The following is a 20411-nucleotide window of genomic DNA, read 5'->3' as shown; positions in this document are numbered from 1 at the left end:
AGGAGACCTGCACGCAGAATGTTTACTGGGAAGTACTCTCAGGAACAACATCTGCAAAGCAGGGAGGGAAGCAGAACTGGGCGGACAGAGAGGTAGAGCTGTAGTGCAGCTGCACGAGACGCTCCAATCAGTCCCTTAAGGAGCTCCAAAGATGCGCTGGCCCTTCAGAGCGACCTCTGTTGAGGCAAGGGGACGGGGCTTCTGTAGCCGTGCATTCGACAGTGATCAGATGGGGGCTGCCCCAGCAAGGGGCAGAAACCTTGAGCAAGGCAGCTCCCTTCCGCTTGGGACTATTACTGGGGAGGGTTACAGCCATGAGCCATCAGTAGGCAGTGCTCCTGCCATCTCGGGAAATGAGCACCTCAGTCCTAAGGGCGTACTAGATGGCACGTCACAGCATCCACTCGTTTTATTAGGTAACATTTTTTGAGTACTTACTAGGTTCAGGCACTGTTTAAATGTTTTGCACATATTGATTCATTCAAGCCTCCTAATACTATGAGGTAAGTATAATAACTATATCACACATGAGGAAACTAAAGCGCAGCTGAGTAATAAGCCAGAGAAATCAGGAGTCAAACTCAGGAAGTCTGTTCCAAAGACTGAATGCTTAACAACGGTTGACTATCTCTCTTGACTCTAAACATTTAAAGAAGGGGATGATGGTGGGAGCGCATGGTGGGGGGAGTTGGTACTGGTGAGGAGAGTGCTAGGTAAGGAGGTTTTCGTCTAGGAGATGAGGACTGGCAGCGTCACAAGAAAGCACAGGATCACCAAGGAAGGTGGACGGGGCCTTAGCAACCATCGGGTCCATCGCATTTTACTAAAGAAAGGTTGACCCTCTCACTTTACAGAAGAGACATCTGGTCTACCTTATTCTACAGAAAAACCTAAGGCACAGGATGGAAAAGGGCTTATCCATGGTTGCACTGTGATGCTGTCAGACCAAAGGAGAGAGTCCTGGATGCCTGAACATCTGGCATTCAGGCATCCAGGACTGTAATTGCTCTAATGAGAGAAGTTGAAGGACACTCTGGAACACAGCCATCCCTCAATCACCCAGCTCCCACACTGACCTGCTCCAATCGATTCACCCTTCAGCAACACAGGATCTTATACAAATGTCAACCATGAGTTCAATCTCTGCTCAAAACCCTCTGATGACTCCGCATGGCTTTTAGGATAAGGATAAGGATAAAACTGTCAACATGGCTGCTCTGTGTTTACTCACCTGCCCGCCCCTTGCTGTCCCCTTTTTTCTCTATTCTTCTCCTCTCTTGCCACCCTCTGGCCAGCTTCTTGAAGGTACCCGGGTTCCACATTATTGCCCATTCTCCTAGCCCCCTTCCCCTCCCCCCTTTACCCTTTTCACCTCCTCAGCTCCTCCTCACCCTTAAATACCAGTTCTAGTTTAGTTCCTAGGTACAGTCATCTCTGATCCCCTAGACCAGCTGCTTAGGTCCCTTGTGCTGCAGTCACGGCGCCATCCCCTCCCCCATTAGTAGCTATCACCACTGCCACTGATGATTCATGTGGCCCTGGTAAATATGTGTTACATTCACAAGACTTCAGCCTTCAGGATGGTGGGATCAGGCCTATGTTGCTCATTCTTATATACCCAGAGACTAACGCAATTGTCCTCAGGGCTCGGACTAGATAGATGAAGAAAGACAGAGAGAGAGAAAGGGAGGGAGGGAAGGAAGGAGGGAAGGAAAGAGAAAAACGATAAAAGCAAGGGAGGAAGAAGAGAAAGGAGAGGGCAGAAGAGAGACAGAAAGATACAGAGGAAGAGAAAGCAAGGAGCAAGAGACAGAGATACAGACAGGGAAACAGACAGAAAGATAGACAAAGAGATAGAAAGAGAGCCAAGCAAAGAGAGATGAGAGAGATGAGAGACAGAGACAGGGGCTAGGGGTGGGGAGGGAGGGGGATAATGACCAAGTTTGGTGGGGGGGCGGGGAATGGGGGTGGGGTGGGAGGAGGACTCCAGGTTGTGTGAGGAAAGGTGGGGTTGAGTGTTCCTCTGTGGATCCGGCCACACCGCTGAGGAGCCGGAGCACATTTTGAACAGGGCATGAGTGGGGGATTCTGTCGAGCTTCTCACGGAGTGAGCTGCGAGCTGCAGGAAGGGCACCATGAGAGGGCCCAGGGCCCAGCTGGGGTGGGTAGAGTACCCAGGACCATGGCTCACAGCCTGGTGGGCACCCATGAGAACAGACGAGGCTGCTTCTTGCTACACATCTCATTCTTTCCCAGCTGAACTGATTTTTTTTTTCACCCTAATATGGGCGGTAATATTCGGAAAAGCAACTGTGGCCTTTGGGGTGTGTCCCTGGGGTTATATAAACTCTGCAAAGTCTAGTCTGTGTATTTGGAGTCCTTGGCACATGTCCAGGGCCTGGAACTATGGAGGTAAATCTTCTTAAAGTCTAATTATGTCTTAGGCGTTTTAGGGAAGTGATGTTTGGAAAGGGGCCTCTGTGACAACCCCACTACTTCATGAGATCATTGTGCAGCCTCCCGTCAGAGACGGTCAACAAAGGATGCTGAGGTCGGCTTTCTCTGCCCCTTGCTCCAAGTTCAGCAACCAGCCACCAACTGACTGTCCTGTTTGCTGCTCTCTTGCTTCCGGCTCTAAGTGCCAGAGTGGCAGTGCGTAATATTTTCTAACCAGATAGATGAGAATATGATGATAATAGTAATAGTAATAACAGCAGCTGACACTTGAGTTTCCTCTATGCCAGCTAGCTTGCCATGCCCATTCCATAATCCTCTTTCTGTTTAAATTAATTTATTTATTTATTTTTGGCTGCGTTGGGTCTTCGTTGCCGGATGCGGGCTTTCTCTGGTTGCGGTGAGCGGGGTCTGTTCCTCGTTGCGGTGCGCGGGCTCATTGCGGTGGCTTCCCTTGCTGCAGAGCACGGGCTCTGGGCGCGCATGCTCAGTAGCTGTGGCACGTGGGCTCAGTGGTTGTGGCTCACGGGCTCTAGAGCACAGGCTCAGTAGTTGTGGCTCACGGGCTCAGTTGCTCCGGGGCATACGGGACCTTCCCGGACCAGGGCTCGAACCCGTGTCCCCTGCGTTGGCAGGCAGATCCTTAACCACCGCGCCGCCAGGGAAGCCCCCATAATCTCTTTTAAATCACCATACGAAAACTGAGATAGGTTTTATACCCATTTTTAACAGATGAAGAAACAAGATCCAATGAAGTTAAAGTACTTGTTCAAGGTATCTCACCTGGACAATAGAGAAGCTAGGATGAAAACCAGCTCTGACTTCGGAACCTGGGTCCTTAAGGTCTACACTGTCGTCATAATTAACTTGAATGCTGCCTTTTGGCCCCGTTCTTCCTCCATTTCCTCTACAAACGTGTATCAGGTAACCCCAGTGTGCTGGGCAGTGGGCTCCGTGCTCAGGATGCAGGATGACGAGATCGCACCGCCCCCGCCTTCACGGACGTGGCAACCTCGGGCTTGTTTCCAGCTGGAGGGTTAACGTCAAGGGCAGCTCCAGCGCTGAATCTGCCTGCCTCTTAGAAAGGACGGTCTTGTCCACAGAAGATGCTCCCGTCCTCCTGAAGACAGCTCAGCTCTCCTGAGTAACCCCAGCTTGTCCTCAGCTCCCAGGGAGGGAAGCTCACCAACAAAACCCAGAGCGTGGAATCCATTCCTCTCCCTTCTAAGCAGAGCACGGTTTCTCGGAGCATGGCCTCCCAGTACTTAAAATCGTGGGCTCTGTATTCAAAGAGACCCAAGTTCACATGCCAGTTCACCCTCTCCATGGTTGTGTGACCTGAAGCAAGTAACTTAACCTCTCTGCGTCTCCGTGTCCTCTGTTAAAATGGGGAAGTAATAGTATCTACCTCCTAGACAGTGTGTGGAGATCACTGGACTCCATCTGTTTTAGCTTTTATTCCCTCATGGGCTGATACATATGTTCAACAAATATTGAGCGAATGAATCCTGTCTCAGAGGCCTAATTTAACCTTTATATTTGTAATAAAGATAGTTTCTTTGGCTCACTCATGACTTACTGCAAAGGAGTTAAAAGCAAACAGAGTAAAGATCACGTGAGGCTTTTGCGGACGTAGACCAACCTGGCTTGGAAGAAATGTTTTTAGATATATTTGTTCTTAACCTAAGGCATATGGCTGACTTGTGAGGAGTCAGGCACTGGCTGCCAGCATCAGAGGTTTCTGGAAGCAGGGAGGCGGGGCCCTGGTCCATGACACGTCTCTGCAGCATCTTTGACGTTTGGGAGGGCGAGGGCCTGTTACCTGGTGGGAGCAGTTATGGCATAAGGGTCTTAACCATTCCAAGGAGTCCCCAGGCCACAGCCCTGCCTGCTGATGCCGGGAGGCAGTTAATCCTCGTCTCGTGGATTATTCATGGAGGATATGACAGAGGCACTTTGTCCTCTTTACGTTTTCGGAGGCTCTGTTTCCTAGCGTTGCAGGCCCCTGGGGACCAGGAGGTCTCGCTATAGTGAAGACGCTCTTGCCCAGGGCACCGGGTGGGGCAGGCAGGAGACAGGACGGGAGGTGCAGGCGGTTCCGAGGCCGCTGCTGTGGGGCAGCCTCAGGAACGCTGGATTGGGAGCTCCTGGCGCTGGGTTTTAAGTTCACATTTGACCTCTTCTCCTAATGGACGTCGCAGCCTTGGGAACAACACTGAAATCCTGGATCTGGGAAATGAGAACAGCTCGTTTTCACTGGGTGTTCATCGTGTGCAAGTCCTGCTGCAAGCGCACAAGGGCCGCCTGAGGCTAGCCCTGCTGTCGCCCCCCTTCACAAATGAGGAAGTAGAGCCTCAGAGGGGCTGGCAAGATGGAGCTGGGGTTCAGCCCAGGCAGTCTGGCTCTAGAGCTCATGATCTTGTGAACTCTTCACTGCCACGCACTCTCCCGCGGGGAGGCTTGTTATGAGGGCCAGGTGAATAACGTTGCCAACGGCTAGTGTGCAGCAAAGCGTGGTGTCTGTGTCTCCTTCCAGCTCTGGGATCTCAGGCATGCGCCCCTGCTTGGAGTGCTGAAGGGCACAGGCTGAGCACGGCCGTACCATGGGACGATGGGGGGCGGTGAGACGGCCACAGGGCCGTGAAGGGGAGGCCACGTTCAATTAAGAATGCACGCTGCACGCAGACAGAAACCTCAGAAGAATATGCAGCTATTCAGAATGTGGGATGGCGTGAGCTAGACTGCCAAAGATTGCTTACTAGACTGCAATTCACAAGATCCCTAGGAAGGAGTATTTTTCTGAGATTAACTCAATGATGGGGCCCTCCTTAGCTCAGCAAATAACTTTTCCAGAACATCAGAAATGGCTCGCGACAGCTTTTGAGTCGCAAATGTTTACTGCATTTATGATGTGGCAGCAGTGAATCACAGGATTTCAGACGTGAGGCATCTTGACGAAGACGTAGCCATGATTTGGGGGTTGCTCACTTGAGTAGCTGGGTAGATGTTGGTGCTGTTCATGATCAGCAATGGTTTTGTTTTCAACAAACTGTTCTCCTCTAGTGATTTTGCAGATGGCCGTGTCTTTTCTGCTGACATGGAATGACTCTCCAATATGCCCCATTCCTCCACCACACCACGGATTCCTACTCATGGAAACATGCTTTTCCAGTTTCGTGTTAGAATGGTGTATGGTTAATGATGTATGGTTAAGCCATTCAGGAAGGACCCCCAACGCATGAGCCCTTATATAGGGTCGCGGGGGCGGGGCTCATGATGCACCCCTGTAGATTCTGGCCCTCCCTCGGTGGTATCTCCTTGGAGGCAATTTGAATGACACTGGGAAATGCCCCATCCATAATGAATAGAATTTAATAATTGAGTAGTGGCCATTTAACTGTGTCTGAAAGTTAAATTCTGCTTTCCTTTCCAAGATATGTGGACCATCTCTGTGCTCTCTGTTCAGATGAGATGATGGAAAAGGTCAGAGGGCTCTGAAAGCCCAGAAAGCATCAAATGTCAGACATGGATGCAAATATCCACACAGTAACAGTAAGGTTATTCTCCAGAAATGGAGCACACCCCCAGTTAAGATGCTCAAAGTCATGGTAGCTTGTTCATGGGATTGGCAGCGAAACCCTCTAAGGAGGTTCTTGACAGGAACCCCACTTGCTTATGCATCTTCTTACTTTTCCTTTATGAGATTGTAAGGAATCTTCAACCAGGTTCTCAAGATTCCATTAGTGGCGTCATTGTCTTACACCATCTGGCCGTGCTACTGTCAGAGGAAATCAACAATGTCTTCAGAGATGTGACAGAGCAGTGTTGACACTTGGGCAATTCCAGTGAGAAAGTGACTGGCTCTGGATTGAATTATTTTCCTATAATATATTCAAGTTTCCTTCCATATTACAGTTTAGGCTGGCATTTCTCCCTTCCTATCTGCAAATTTCCCATCACAGCCTTTGATAAAAATCAGACAGAAGTCTTGGTGCCATTACAACTGCACACTTTATATGAACTCAGTTTAGGAAACTTTATCCTAATTAGGTTGAACTTTCTTTGTCATCATCATCAAATTAGGAAACATGTACCCAGGCCATAGTCTTTGGCTCTTTGAAATGTCTGTAGTTGGCACTGAGGTAGAAGATGAACAGATATATATTGAATGAATGAATAAATGAAGGAATGAATGATTGGGTTGTCAAGTGGAAAGAGAATAGATTTTAGAATCAGCCAGATTAGGTGTGAATCCTAGTTCTGTCACTTGTTACTTGTGTTTTCTTCAGGCCTCTGTGGGCTTTCCACATTGGGAAGGGAGGCAGCCCAGAGAAAGTGGCTGTATTCGTTTTCTATTGCTACTGCAACAAATTACCACCGAGTCCATGGCTGAAAGCAAACTAACAAAACCAATGTATTCTATTAGAGTTTTATACTGTAATAGGATAAGTAAGAATGTAATCTGTATTACATTATATACAGATGTATTATATTACAGTTCTGGAGATCAGAAGTCCAAAATGTTTTTTTGTTTTTTCTGTCTTCTGGCCATGCTGCGTGGCTTGTGGAATCTTAGTTCCCTGACCAGGGATCGAACCCGGGCCCCCTGCAGTGGAATCTTAGAATCCTAACCACAGGACCGCCAGGGAATTCCCCAAAATGGGTTTCACTCGGCTAAAATCAAGGTTTTAGCAGGGCTGTGTTCCTTCTGGAAGCTCCAGGGGAGAATCCCTTTCCTTATCTCTTTCAGCATATGGAGACTGCCCACATGTCTTGGCTTATGGTCTCTTCCTCCATCATTAAAGCCAGCAGGGTAACATCTCTGAATCTCTTTCAGACCCTCTTCCCTCCCTCTTCCATCTTTTAGGACCCTTGTGGGTACATCGGACCCACCCGGATAATCCAGGATGGTCTCTCCACCTCAAGGTCCTTTCCTTAATCACATCTGCACAATTCCTTTTGCCATGCAAGGGATTAGGACATAGATGTCCGGGTGGGGGGGTTGGGGGGAAGGGAATCCTCCTGCCTACCACAGCAACCACGCCAGACTTATCCAGCAGTGATGGGAAGCAGCTCCACACCTCTCCAGGGTATCCCAGATAATGCATAAAAAGTACTCCCCCGGGAGTTCCCCCCATCGTGCGAGCCATGGCTGGTGGTCTTCTTGGGAGGGGTCTAGTTCTGCCCGGGGGCGACTCGCTGGTCTTTCCACCGTGGGGTGGTGAAGTGGTCTGGGCCCCCTTTAGAACCTGTCGGGTTTTGTAAGACAGTGTCAACTCCACCTCAGCTTGCTTGAGCGCTCACATACGCGCTTATGCACTTGGCCAGAAAACTCTCCTCTCACGGAAACCCTGAACCCCGTGCTGCGCACCACTTAGCAATCTCGGTTGGAAAAACGTTGTCTAAGGAGACACACCCACCCCAGAGCTGGGCAGTCCAACCACACCCTTCAACCGTCCATGGATTAAGCCCAGACCACATCCTTTTTGGCCTAGGGTATTTGCTTTTGCTAAATGTTGCATTACTTCCGTGCTATTAGACTACATTACAAGCACACCATAAGCAAAAGCATCACAGAAACTGCATTTATTATAACTGTTTTGTTGATGGATGTTCATTGCTTGTCAGCATACATTTCTTATGAGAAACCACAGGGAAGGATTCCCCCAGTCTTAAAACCCAGTACTAGTTATGGTTTTCCTAATAACTGGTTTATTTCCATCAAATGAACATTAGTGCACGTGACTGATCATTTTTCTCTTCGCACAACTCACTATTAGGAAGCAAGAGCCTTCAACAGAGCTTTAGCACATCAAAGCCTGCATTGCATGCAGCAACTTAGTTCCCTACCCTCACTGTCCCTTTTCCCCTGTTCCTTCATCTCTTTCACATTTTATTCCTTACTGTTGTACTGTCTGTGAGCTTAGAACAAGGCATGATAAGAACTTTTGTTATTTTCCAAGACTTTTTTTTCTCTCTTGTGAGACCCATGTCCCTGATACATCTCTCCTGGTTCCAAGAACGAACTCAAACAAACAAACAAAATCAAAACATGAAACGAAACGTCATCAGTGCCAATGTTTCAACATGGACTCTCAGCAGAACGGAGCCCAGCCCCATTGTAAAGCCTGGCGCTTGTGTTGAGAGTATGAAAACAGGCCTCTCACGCTTTGTATGCTGAGAACACGGAGCTCATAAACGCCAGCATAGGCCAAATGGCCTGCCTGCTGTTCATAGATTCAGTGGCACCAAAACCCGTTTCTTTGCTGAGGGATATTTTAACTTTTATTGTATCTTCACTCATGGTCAAAGGACATCGGCACATTTGCTAAAGTGATTGACGACACCCCTCTTAAAGCATTGCTAAAGTTTCACGTCTTTGCCTTCACATTTTTGTATGTGAGCTTGTCTTCTTGGAAAGGAAAACCGGAAATGTGCTTTACACTATGTAGGGTTTTGGTAGTTGTAGAAAGCCAAGATAAAAAAAAAAAAAAAAATCAACGTTAGTAGAACCTCCAGTGAAAACATCAAGATACACCGAACCTAAGAGTTCATCTCTGAGTTCATCAAACCACAGAATCCCCAACACCAAGAACCTTTCACACCACATAACTGGATGGTGTATCTGGACCTTCTCTTTTTAATCTCTATCCCCATAAAGTCCAAGGCATAGTATGTATTCGATACGTAATTGTTGAATTAGTGAGTAATGTCTCCTACTCTCAAAGAGTTCTCCTCCAACCCCAGTAGACCATGATGAGAACACAGTGCTTGCCACAGGACAGCTCTGCAATACATATGGAGTGACTGGTACCGAGACCCATCCAAACCATGGAAGAAATCTCTGCCATCCCTTAGCTCCAGAGCAACGATTTTAATTTCCGTTACTTTCCCCCTTGTCAAAAACACACCTTACAGATGACATTCACGTAAGCAACCACTCTCATGGGTAGACTTAGATTAAAGTGTAGTTCCTGTTGTGCTAGGACAATCTCTGTCTACCTCTCTCCCACTCAAGAAAATATATCAGAACACAAATGAATAAGGATGCCGTTACTATGGGAAGTATCACGAATTCATGGCAACTTATTGAAGAAGTAAATCATCCGCCATTTTGGTGTTTCAGATAATGTTAGTAGTACATGACTTATTATGAAGCGTCTCACAATGATTGACGTTGAACAGCTCACTGAGATACCAAGAATGAGAGTGCTTCTCTACAGAATCCATCTCTGAGACACACTGAGTCCTAACACACCATCGTGGAGACCTTTCCACACTCCAGGGAAAGCATCTCTGAGGCTCATCCTACCCCACAATGCAGTCATCTGTACCAATTCCACCGTCCGTGTGAGCTTCACCCGAACCATAGCAATGATCCCTGTGAATGGACACAGCTCCCACAGGGATCTCGTCATCGACTGGGTATCACTCCACTTTCTCCATTCTGACCTTGGGGAGGAGGACTCACCAGCAGCCCACTTACCACGCCGCCGCCAGCAGAGTGTACGAGCACAGACATCCCTTCTCGGAGGTTGGCGACTTCAAAGAGCATCATGTAGGCTGTGACAAAGTTCACAGGGAATGCAGCAGCCTCGGAGAAGCTCATGCCATCTGGGACCTTGTAGACGAACTCCACTGGTGTGCAGACCACCTCTGCCCAGGCATTGTAGTTGACAAATGCCATGACACGGTCCCCGATCTGGGAGTAGGGAAGCACAGAGTTAGTGGAGGCTTCTTAATCTTTTCTGAGAGATTTCTCAAATATTCTTAAGAATCTGATGAAAGCTATAGAGTCCTTCCCAGAAAAATAAGAAACCCAAAACCCTCAAATATGCACACCCTCACCTCACCTGCCTTTCAAGGCATTTGTGGATGCTTTTTTTTCTGTTTTTTAAATGAGAAACCATTTTTCCCCATTATTTATTTATTTATTGGCTGTGTCGAGACTTAGTCGCAGCAGGCGGGATCTTTCATTGCAGCACGCGAGCTCTTCATTGTGACACGCGGGCTTCTCTCTAGTTGTGACACGCGGGCTTCTCTCTAGTTGTGGCACGCGGGCTTCTCTCTAGTTGTGGCACGCGGGCTTCTCTCTAGTTGTGGCACGCGGGCTTCTCTAGTTGTGGCACGCGGGCTTCTCTCTAGTTGTGACACATGAGCTCTTCATTGTGGCACATGGGCTTCTCTCTAGTTGTGACACGTGGGCTTCTCTCTAGTTGTGGCACGTGGGCTCCAGTGTGCACAGGCTCAGTAGTTGCCGCACGCGGGCTTAGTTGCCCCGTGGCATGTGGGATCTTAGTTCCCCGACCAGGGATCGAACCGGTGTCCTCTGCCTTGGGAGGTGGATTCTTAACCACTGGACCACCAGGGAAGTCCCTGTGGATGCTCTTGAAGTCCATCTGTGCAAGCTTCGCAGGGGCCATGGAAGCCAGGGACTCTACCCCTCTTCTGGAGCATAAATATCGGAACAACGTGCATCACATCACATGCCGTGGAATGTTAATGTTGGAAGGTCATATTACTGATTCAACCTCTCATCTAATCTCCCTGTTGGGGAACTGGGAAGGTCAAAGGGGCTAGGAGTCAAATCTACTCTCGGCTGTTCTCTCCCACCGCATATAGATTCCCTGCCAGGTTAGTTCATTGTGGTATTTGCATCAGTGGATTACCAATTACATCGGATGTGAAACGTGGTCCATCAGAGGAGCCATGTAAATCCAAGTGCAAGAGATTGAACAAGAGCAACCAGGCTTAGAGTGAAATAGGAGAATGCCGTCGTGTGTGAGGAATAACAACTAACGTTTATTGCACACGTATTATGTGGCAGACATTGTCCTAAGGCTGTCACGTGCTTTACCTCATGATTACATGAGGCAGGGCTGAATACTGTGTTTTTTTTAACAGTGGTTTACATAGCCAGAGACCATTCAGAAAAAAGAAGAAAAGCAGTCTTCCCTTTAAAGTGGGTATAATCATGTGCTAAGTTTTTTTCATAGCATATCATTATTAAAGGTAAATACAAAGTAAACTATCACTGATAGCTTACATGAGCTGCCAAGTGCTAGTTCAATTGAACCATTCTTCTATTTGATGTTAGTTGCTTATACTATAACTTTTTTTTTTTTTTTTTTTTTTTTTTTTTTTTTTGTGGTATGCGGGCCTCACTGTTGTGGCCTCTCCCGTTGCGGAGCACAGGCTCCGGACGCACAGGCTCAGCGGCCATGGCTCACGGGCCCAGCCGCTCCGCGGCACGTGGGATCCTCCCGGACCGGGGCACGAACCCGCGTCCCCTGCATCGGCAGGCGGACTCCCAACCACTGCGCCACCAGGGAAGCCCTATACTATAACTTTTAAATGCAATATTCAAATTGCTGTGGTCACAGTGATTTCTCAGTAAATTAACGGCTTTCATATATGTGTGTTTCAGTGTATATATATTTTTATGATTGACTCCACTGCTTTATTTTCTTTCTAGTTTAGGATTTCTCTTTCACCCCTGCTCAAAAACAACAACAAAAGCCTCCTATGAGATGGGTTTTGTTACAGCCCCATATTACAGATGAATGATCATAGGTTTTACAGACACTTAAACTGAGGCAAGGAGAGATGAAAGCACATGCCCAAAGTCATGTAGCCAAAGAGTAGCTGTACTGGGTTGTGAATCTAGGTAGGCTGACTCCAGATACAAATAGTTAATTCATTACACCTAAGTGCTACAAAGAAGACATACATTTATATAAGGGTGTGCAACAGGGGAACCTACCAAGTCTGGGAATATTAGTCTAACTCTTTAAATATCAGTTTTCTCAGCTTTTAAATGGGTATAATATTAGGAACAGGTCCTTATGGAGACTAAATGACATAATATGCATGCAGTCCACTTGGCACGGTGCATGTAAAACGAGGAAAGAACAGTTAATGCTAACTCTTAAAAGAACAGATTGGGGCTTCCCTGGTGGCGCAGTGGTTGGGAGTCCGCCTGCCGATGCAGGGGATGCGGGTTCGTGCCCCGGTCTGGGAAGATCCCACATGCCGCGGAGCGGCTGGGCCAGTGAGCCATGGCCACTGAGCCTGCGCGTCTGGAGCCTGTGCTCCACAGCGGGAGAGGCCGCAACGGTGAGATGCCCGCGTACCGCAAAAAAAAAAAAAAAAAAAAAAAAAAGAACAGATTGGTTCCTTATCTCATGGAATTCACAGATGAATGATCAAAAGCTAAATATCGACCCACTGAGTTTCATGAAGCAGAGGAACAGCTGTCTAATGAAGAAACTGATGGATAGGAGAGGCTGTCTCATTGGCAGTGAGTGTCCCAATACCTGGAAGCATTAAAAACCAAATGATGATGTCAGGAATATCATCTCAGATGCCCTAGCTTGGACCAGAGGATCTCTAGGGTCTAACGCTGGCATCCTCTTTTGCACAGAATCATGCAAACCCAAAGATCCATAACACCACAGAGTAGCTGACGGCCTCCAGTGTCAACGGAGTGTATGGAAAGGGTATTCAACCACCCTGACAGCGATGGTTGTGCCGTCCCAGCAGGGCTGACCGCTCCAGACCTCTTGTTTCACTGTCAAAACGGCAAAAAGAGGTTCAGCCATCAGATCAGCAGCCGCAGTCTCAGAGTCCAGCGGTGGGGAACCTTTTTTTTTTTTTTTAAACATCCGATTCACCTCATTACTTGATTCTGTTTAAAAAAACGCAATTAGTCCTGGGCGACTGAGCCCACATTATTCCTTTACTGCTGAGCCTCTGGCAACAACTTTTCAAGGCTCCCGTGCAATCCATCAAGCCAAGAGAGCGATTCAGTGTGTCGCCGTGTGGAATTCCATCTCCAACATGATTGCAAATTTTAAGTCAGAATTATAGAGGGCCTATGAGTGTTGGTTTTCTCCCAAATCACACCCTGACTGGAAAGCTGTAGGTGGCTACTTTTATTTGTTTGTGCAGCTGAAGGTACTGGAGGAGGGTGGAGGGGGTGATGGATCGGTTTGACAATAGCAAGTCAGCGCTAACTAACAGAAGAAAGATCACAGAGAAGGGAAACAATACCTATAATCAAGCACAGTGACTCCTCCCTCTAAACTAAGGCCAACAACATCCTTATCTGCTGTTACAGTCTAAAAGGATGGGTGATTCATCCAGTGCTCAAGATTAATAGCGCGCACGGTATGATCTTTTCCTTTGGGACCACGTGGGGCAGCGGAGAGCAGATCCCAGAGCTTTACGTGCAGCACTTTCAGGGAGAGGGGGTGCTGCCAGCCGAGGTCCGATTGCTCACCTGGGCTCAGAAAATGTAAAGTCATAGGAAAGAAAAGAAGAAGCGCATTTACTTCTCTCCCAGCGTTTTGCTGCCATGTTGTCTGGAAACCACGGACAAAAAGACGGAATGAGCAGGATGAGATTTCCAGACGTTCATCATAATGAGTTGGAGGCATATGGACATTTTCACAGCATCTCGAGGCTCCGAGGCACTGACAGCCGAGCGGGCTCAACACCAATTCCAAGGGCGCTTCGGCTGCCCTTGCGTAGGGCTTTTCTTCCTGTATTAGCTGTCGGCCGACCGTTGCAGGTGGGGAGCGGGGCTAAAGAGCGTGGGATTGCAGGAAGAGTAAAGGGCTCTGGTGATTTGAATCCAGCTTCAGCTACTACTTAGTCTCTTTCTGACCGCATGGAAATGACTGAACCCTTCCAAACTTCATCTCTAAGGGGATAATAACAGTATTTACCTTGCAGGCTGAAAAACAGTAACTGCCCCATGTTTCTGGTTATGGTGGATTCTCAAATGTGAGGTCCCTTCATCTCTCCATGGGAAGCACTTAAAGTCGAGCGAGAGCTCTTATGCCTGATTTCCGCTGTTTTTCCTTGCTCCAAACTACCGCAATTTTGTGCAGTTGATTTGCCCGTAGTTTTTCAGCTTTTATAGACAAGGTCCTACTTGATTTGCATGATAATGGTAGGAAGGGTCATACATCTTTTCAGCGATTAAAAATATTTTTATTATGCGGAATTTTGAACATGTACAAAAGTAGTCAGAATAATAGAATAACCCTGTTTATCCCTTGCCCTACTCCCCAAGACACCAACCCATAGTCAATTCTGTCTCATTGTCAGTTACCTTTCCCCTTTGGCTTTAAAATATTCATCCAAAAATGCCACTTTCCCAGTGTCTGAAATAACGATTTACAAATGATCACTTAGATGCATCAGCTAAGTAGATGGTTTAATGGAACCCAATGATAAAGTACAGAGGCTACTTCTCCCCAACTTTTGCGTTTTGAAATTGACTTTTGAGCCTGAAGTGATGGGGAAATGAGAGCCACGGGGAGAGAGAGGAGGGATGTACACTTGGTTAATCCAAGGCCAAATTCATAGCTGTATTCATTTAAATCTTATTGATAACAGTATGAAATGAATAAAGGGGATGCTAAGGTTTCCCCGGCCCCTTCACCAGACTGTTGCCAGGAGCGACAGGACGGTACACGGGAAACGCGTGAGACGCTTGGAAAGTCCTATCATTTATAACCACTGTTAATAAACCCAAATAAGGAGAAAATAACAATAAGGCACGTTACAGATTATTTCGAACACATTTTGCATATACTCTTTTATTATCTTAATGGACGCCAGAAAGATATCATCCTTTCAGTCAGAAGTCAGAACATTACCTCGAATCCTTTAACGCTGTCCCCCAGGGCTTCAACAATCCCAGAACATTCGAATCCGGGCACCAGGGGGGTCTTCGGAGGGTTGTCGATATTCCCTTGTCGCACCATCAAGTCAATGAAGTTTAAACCACTGTGAACAGCAGACATGAACAAAGAAATTCACAATGAGATCCGAAAGAAAGCACTGGCCTGACTCTTCCGTCCTTCCCATTCCCTCCCTCCCCTGCTCTCCAATTCCTCTCTCCTTTCTTTTTAAATTTTCTGACGAAACATGCCTCATAGTAATGTCACTTAGCCAGCTGTCACCAGTAAAGTAAAGCAGTGATCTTTCTAGACAACGAATGCTTTCCCGGCCCTTCAAGTGGTAATTGCAGAGTTCACGCTCTAATTCAACAGAGGGTCCCTTTGCTCCCACTCAGAGCCTCCTTACTCTTATTTTAAAAGTATGTATTGGGGCTTCCCTGACGGCGCAGTGGTTAAGAATCCTCCTGCCAATGCAGGGGACATGGGTTCGAGCCCTGGTCCGGGAAGATCCCACATGCCACGGTGCAATGAAGCCCATGCGCCACAACTACTGAGCCTGCGCTCTAGAGCCCACGAGCCACAACTACTGAGCCTGAGTTCCACAACCACTGAAGCCTACGCGCCTAGAGCCCGTGCTTTGCAACAAGAGAAGCCACCCAATGAGAAGCCCGCGCACCGCAACGAAGAGTAGCCCCCGCTCACTGCAACTAGAGAAGTGTTTTGTTTTGTTTTAATTTATTTATTTTTATTTTTTGTTTTTTTAAAAAAACAATATATGTATTAACCAGCCTGGTCATTAGCTGTTCTAGCAGTTAATCAAGGGTGAAAAATATACTAGGAAGAGGTTATAAGAAGACACATGGAAAGCAGCCAGACACAATGGCCATCCGCCATTCTATGGAAAACAAAGAGAAAAAAGACCGAACCTGAAAGGTCTCAAAACAACCGTCACACCTCAACCATCCCATGGACTTGCATGAGCGCCGAGCCATAAACGGTACCCATAATGGTGACTATGAGCCATTAAGAGACCACATGGGGTCCAGCTACAGGAGGGTGACTCGAAGAAGACAGGTCAGAGTGATGGACCACTGGGCATGGGAAGCCTGGAGGGTTCATTTCAAACACTTTAATTATCTCTGGCTGAGAGAAGTCATTAGGCATTTTCTACAAGCATATTACTTTTGAAATAAGAAAGTTATCATTGAACTATACCAAAGTCATTGCCTTGGAAAACCCATACTTGATTCTAATGATGTTACCAATGCTGCGAACTGTTGGATTTTTTTCAAGGGCTACAACTGGGAAGTGCACTTAACACCCATGAACTAATCAAGTGGGAACACAGACCTCACTCAACATGTATTTCTTCCCACCAGCTGTGGTTCTAATGTACTGCCTGTTTTCATAAGCTGCCATCTAAGAAAGACACGGGTTATAGAAACCAAACTCCTCGGTCTGGCCACAGCTTCTTTTTCAAGTAAGAGATGAACTCTTTCTTAAACACAGATGGCCCATTTCTTCCTTGGCCTCTTTGGAGCCAAGGAAGCATCTAACTTCACCTACATCGCCCGGTCTCTACTCATCAGTCTCACCCATGAGGAATGGATAAGGGCAAGGAGGATGACTTCTTTGAAAGATGGGTTCAAGAGTCATCCCTTTCTCTAGGTTTTTCTGGCCACAGATGAGGCAAGATTCACATATTGCCCCACTGAAATATCTCTAACATGTGTCTTTTCTGAAGGCAGCTGCATGCCTCATATTTCTTTGCTTCCAGAATACCTGGCATACATGACGTCCACAGCAACACAGTAGGGACTTAAGCAACATCCACTGAACGAAAGAATATTCATGAATATCCAAAAAAATGTGCTGCCAGTTTGAGTACTAACTCTTTTTTTTAAAAAATTTATTTATTTTATTTATTTTTGGCTGCATTGGGTCTTCCTTGCTGCGCGCAGGGCTTTCTCTAGTTGCGGCGAGCGGGGCTCTTCTTCATTGTCTTGCGCGGGCTTCTCATTGCGGTGGCTTCTCTTGTTGCGGAGCACAGTCTCTAGGCGTGCGGGCTTCAGTAGTTGCAGCGTGCAGGCTCAGTAGCTGTGGCTCGCGGGCTCTGGAGTGCAGGCTCAGTAGCTGTGGTGCACGGGCTTAGTTGCTTCACGGCATGTGAGATCTTCCCGGACCAGGGCTCGAACCTGTTTCCCCTGCACTGGCAGGTGGATTCTTAACCACTGCGCCACCAGGGAAGTCCCTTAACTCCTTTTAAAAAGCAGCCAAGGGAGGCTCAGAGTCAAGGACACGTTTCCTGCTTTGATGGTTAATAGTTCTTAGGGTCATTTATTAACCAAAATGTTCTCCAATAATATGGCCAGTTTTTTAAGAGTTCGGGGAGATCTAGGCACAAATCTCAATTCCGTGACTTCTCTCTGTGTAACCTGGGGTCAGTTACTCAACCTCTCTAAGCCTCAGTTTCCTTATCTGTGAAATGGGGGCTATGGTAGCACCCATGCCACGGGGTTGTTAATAAGAGTTAAGCATTAAGAATGGTGCCAAGTACATAGTAAGTGTTCACTAATAATATCTGCATCTTCTGTTAAGAAGAAGGCTGACGTGTGAGATACATTTTAGGAAGATTCCCATTAAACAAGAGTTAAAAATAGTTTCAGAGCTGAAGTGGGAAAACGTCAGGTATCTATAAGCTTCACTTCTGTGAAATAGTCCATTTTCTGACACAATCAAATAAATAAAGCATCACTGTATAACAATAAAAGGAATTTCCATGTCCCAAATCAAACACTCCATCTCATTTCACGCATATTTCAGCCCACTGTGTTATACCCTCTGTGTGAAAACAGAATTTCCCAAGACCCTGATGGAAAAGGGCCAGAAGAAATGACTTGACAGCGCTGTAAACGTCCCAGCCCCCTGGACAAGGCTTCATCCTAGACACTTGTTACGCTGCTCGATAAGGCGGCCTTCAGCCTGCATCCAGCGCGAAGCGGGCCCAGTGATTGTAAACGGGGAGCCAGCTACTTGACTCCAGCGAGAAGGGCTAAGACAAACCTTACAAGGTCCTGTAGCATCCCATTCTGTCAGTGAGGCATGCAGTGACTCTGTCAGGATCATGGAAAATGCCAGCCAACTTGAGAACAGAAACATGAAGGAGGTGTGTCCCAGGGGACAGGGGTCTCAACACACAGAGGAGGTGAACAGTAGTTAATGAAGTACCCTCGTGTGGCATCAGACCCGTTTCATGGAGCCTGCCCACACACCTCCTCCTTAGACGGACCTATCCAGCATTTACTGAGGGTTCAATTCGCGGCAGAAACTGTGCTAAACACTTCCCTTTCGTTATTTAAGACTCAGTGACACTCCTACGAGGTGTGAGCATCATATCTGTTTTTTAGATGAGGAGACTTAGGCTCAGCGAGATTACCTTACTTGTGTAAAGGTCTCATCTTTAGAAACTGTCAAAGTCAGGAACCGAATCGAAGCCAAGTCTAGAAACTGAGCGCTCACAGATGACGCCCTACTCCGTCTTTAAGGAAACTTCACCCACTGCCCTTGACGAAGGGCACATGCAAGGGACCATGTTTGTGGCTTCTTATCTCTTTGCCCGCTGACCGCCCCAGTGGTGGACCCAGTGTTGCAGGAGTGGCCATTCGCAATCCAAGCAGGAGCCCATCCAGTGTAAAATAAAGGAGCCGGCCCAAGAACTGGATGTGCTCTCAACAACTGCGAATTGGGAAACATGCATCAGGAGAAAAACTCAGTACCAGAAAGGATGTCAGAAAAACAGAACTGAGCTGGGGGTCACAGAGCCAACCTAACAGGCTATACCAGGGTGAGTTATACAGACCTCCCTGCTGAGTTATCAAGGATGGAAGGGTTCAGTCTCTACATGTGGTGAAACCCAGCCCCACATGCCTCCTGCCCTCAAATATCCAAGAGTTCCTTTGATACTTCACGCACGTCTTTATAACAGGTTATGTGTGTGGTCTCTGTCTCATGAAACCAAAATACAAATTAAAACAAATACCATAATCAATCACCCTAAATCACCCACGGGACAGCCATTACTGACCTCATTTTTTTTCTCTTTCCAAACAAAACCAGTTACATTGTTTCGAGGTAAGTTCTTTGCCCAAGGCCACACAGACAGTGAATGGTGAACCCATGAACTTAAACTTGGGTCTGTCAGACACTTTTTTTCCCCAACACAACAGGAAAACACAGGAGCACATCAAGCCATACATCATCATAATTACAGTGTCCAGCATTCGCTAAGATAATTTGATGTTCACCTGGAAATTTTGAGGGGGTAGCAGTGACTGTGGCTGATGACTCAGGCCCATATCAGGGGTAATTGTCAAATGTCTCTCTTACCTAATTTTTACATGGCTCTTAAACATTTGAGAGCATTGCAGAAAGCAGTAGTGCTGCGAAGTGCTTGATGTAATGGTCTTCTAAGTAATCCTATGTTTCTCAAATATTGGTATAATTATAAAAATAAGGCTGTTTTGTTTCCCTCCCACACTAAATTATTACTCAAATAGAAGGCTTAAAGGGTTATTACTGAGACTTAGCGTCCTGAAGGAATGAAGGCCGAGATATGAGACAGGGACCCTGAAAAACTCAAAACACAGAATGAGGGAGGTACAGGGAAATTTGGAGGCAGTCTCTTTAAAAAATAACTCTTTCATTTGCATAGCATAGTGCAGTTTATAATGTGCTTTTATACACATCTCATTAAACCTTGTAACAATCCTAGAAAGGCAAGAAGTGCAGATATTATTATTCCCATTAGATAGATGTGAATGTTGAGCCTCAAATAAGAAAGCTGACTTGTCAAAGACGACACAATTAGTCCATGGCAGAGCTGAGACTTGAATCAAGATCTTCAAGCTCCTTGCTTATCGTTTATCCCATGACACCATGAAATCTGCAACGCAAGTAAATTCCATGTTACTAAAATCAATAATCTCAAGAATCAGGGGCCAGAAGACTAAGAGAAAAATGGTGGAAGGAAACAGATGTAGGGTGCATGGGTTCCACTTCCTGCACTGCCATCAGTGAGCTGCAGGACCTTGGCTCCGTCTTTGAAGCCCGCTCCCCCCTGGCCCCACCCCAGCTCTCATACTCTGTGTGCTTGACGGTTCTTTATCCTGTGGGCTCTGCTTAAAATATTATCAAAATCAAAGCTGAGGTAGAGAGGAAGAGATGCTTCGTGGTCTTGGTAAAAGACACTGACTTGGGATGCTCAGA

At 46.9% G+C, this 20411-nt stretch overlaps 1 protein-coding gene and 1 non-coding gene across 2 annotated transcripts in view; one reads left to right on the top strand and one right to left on the bottom strand.

Annotated features, from left to right (window-relative positions):
- VAT1L (vesicle amine transport 1 like) overlaps positions 1–20411 on the bottom strand; it is a 139999-nt gene that overhangs the window by 96810 nt on the left and 22778 nt on the right. Inside the window, exons 2-3 of the mRNA XM_059045097.2 lie at positions 15123–15252; positions 9941–10156 (exon numbers count right to left, since the gene is read on the bottom strand). Of these exons, the coding sequence (XP_058901080.1) occupies positions 9941–10156; positions 15123–15252 (346 nt within the window). The remainder of the gene's footprint in view (positions 1–9940; positions 10157–15122; positions 15253–20411) is intronic.
- On the top strand, positions 11328–11478 carry LOC131745702 (small nucleolar RNA SNORA15). Its single transcript, XR_009332432.1, has one exon. It is a non-coding gene; the product is annotated as a small nucleolar RNA SNORA15 (small nucleolar RNA).

The sequence above is a fragment of the Kogia breviceps genome, chromosome 18, assembly GCF_026419965.1.
Source record: "Kogia breviceps isolate mKogBre1 chromosome 18, mKogBre1 haplotype 1, whole genome shotgun sequence".
Lineage (NCBI taxonomy): Eukaryota > Metazoa > Chordata > Mammalia > Artiodactyla > Physeteridae > Kogia > Kogia breviceps.
The sequence above is the reverse complement of the archived record's forward strand: the minus strand, read 5'-3'. Positions and strand labels throughout refer to the sequence as shown.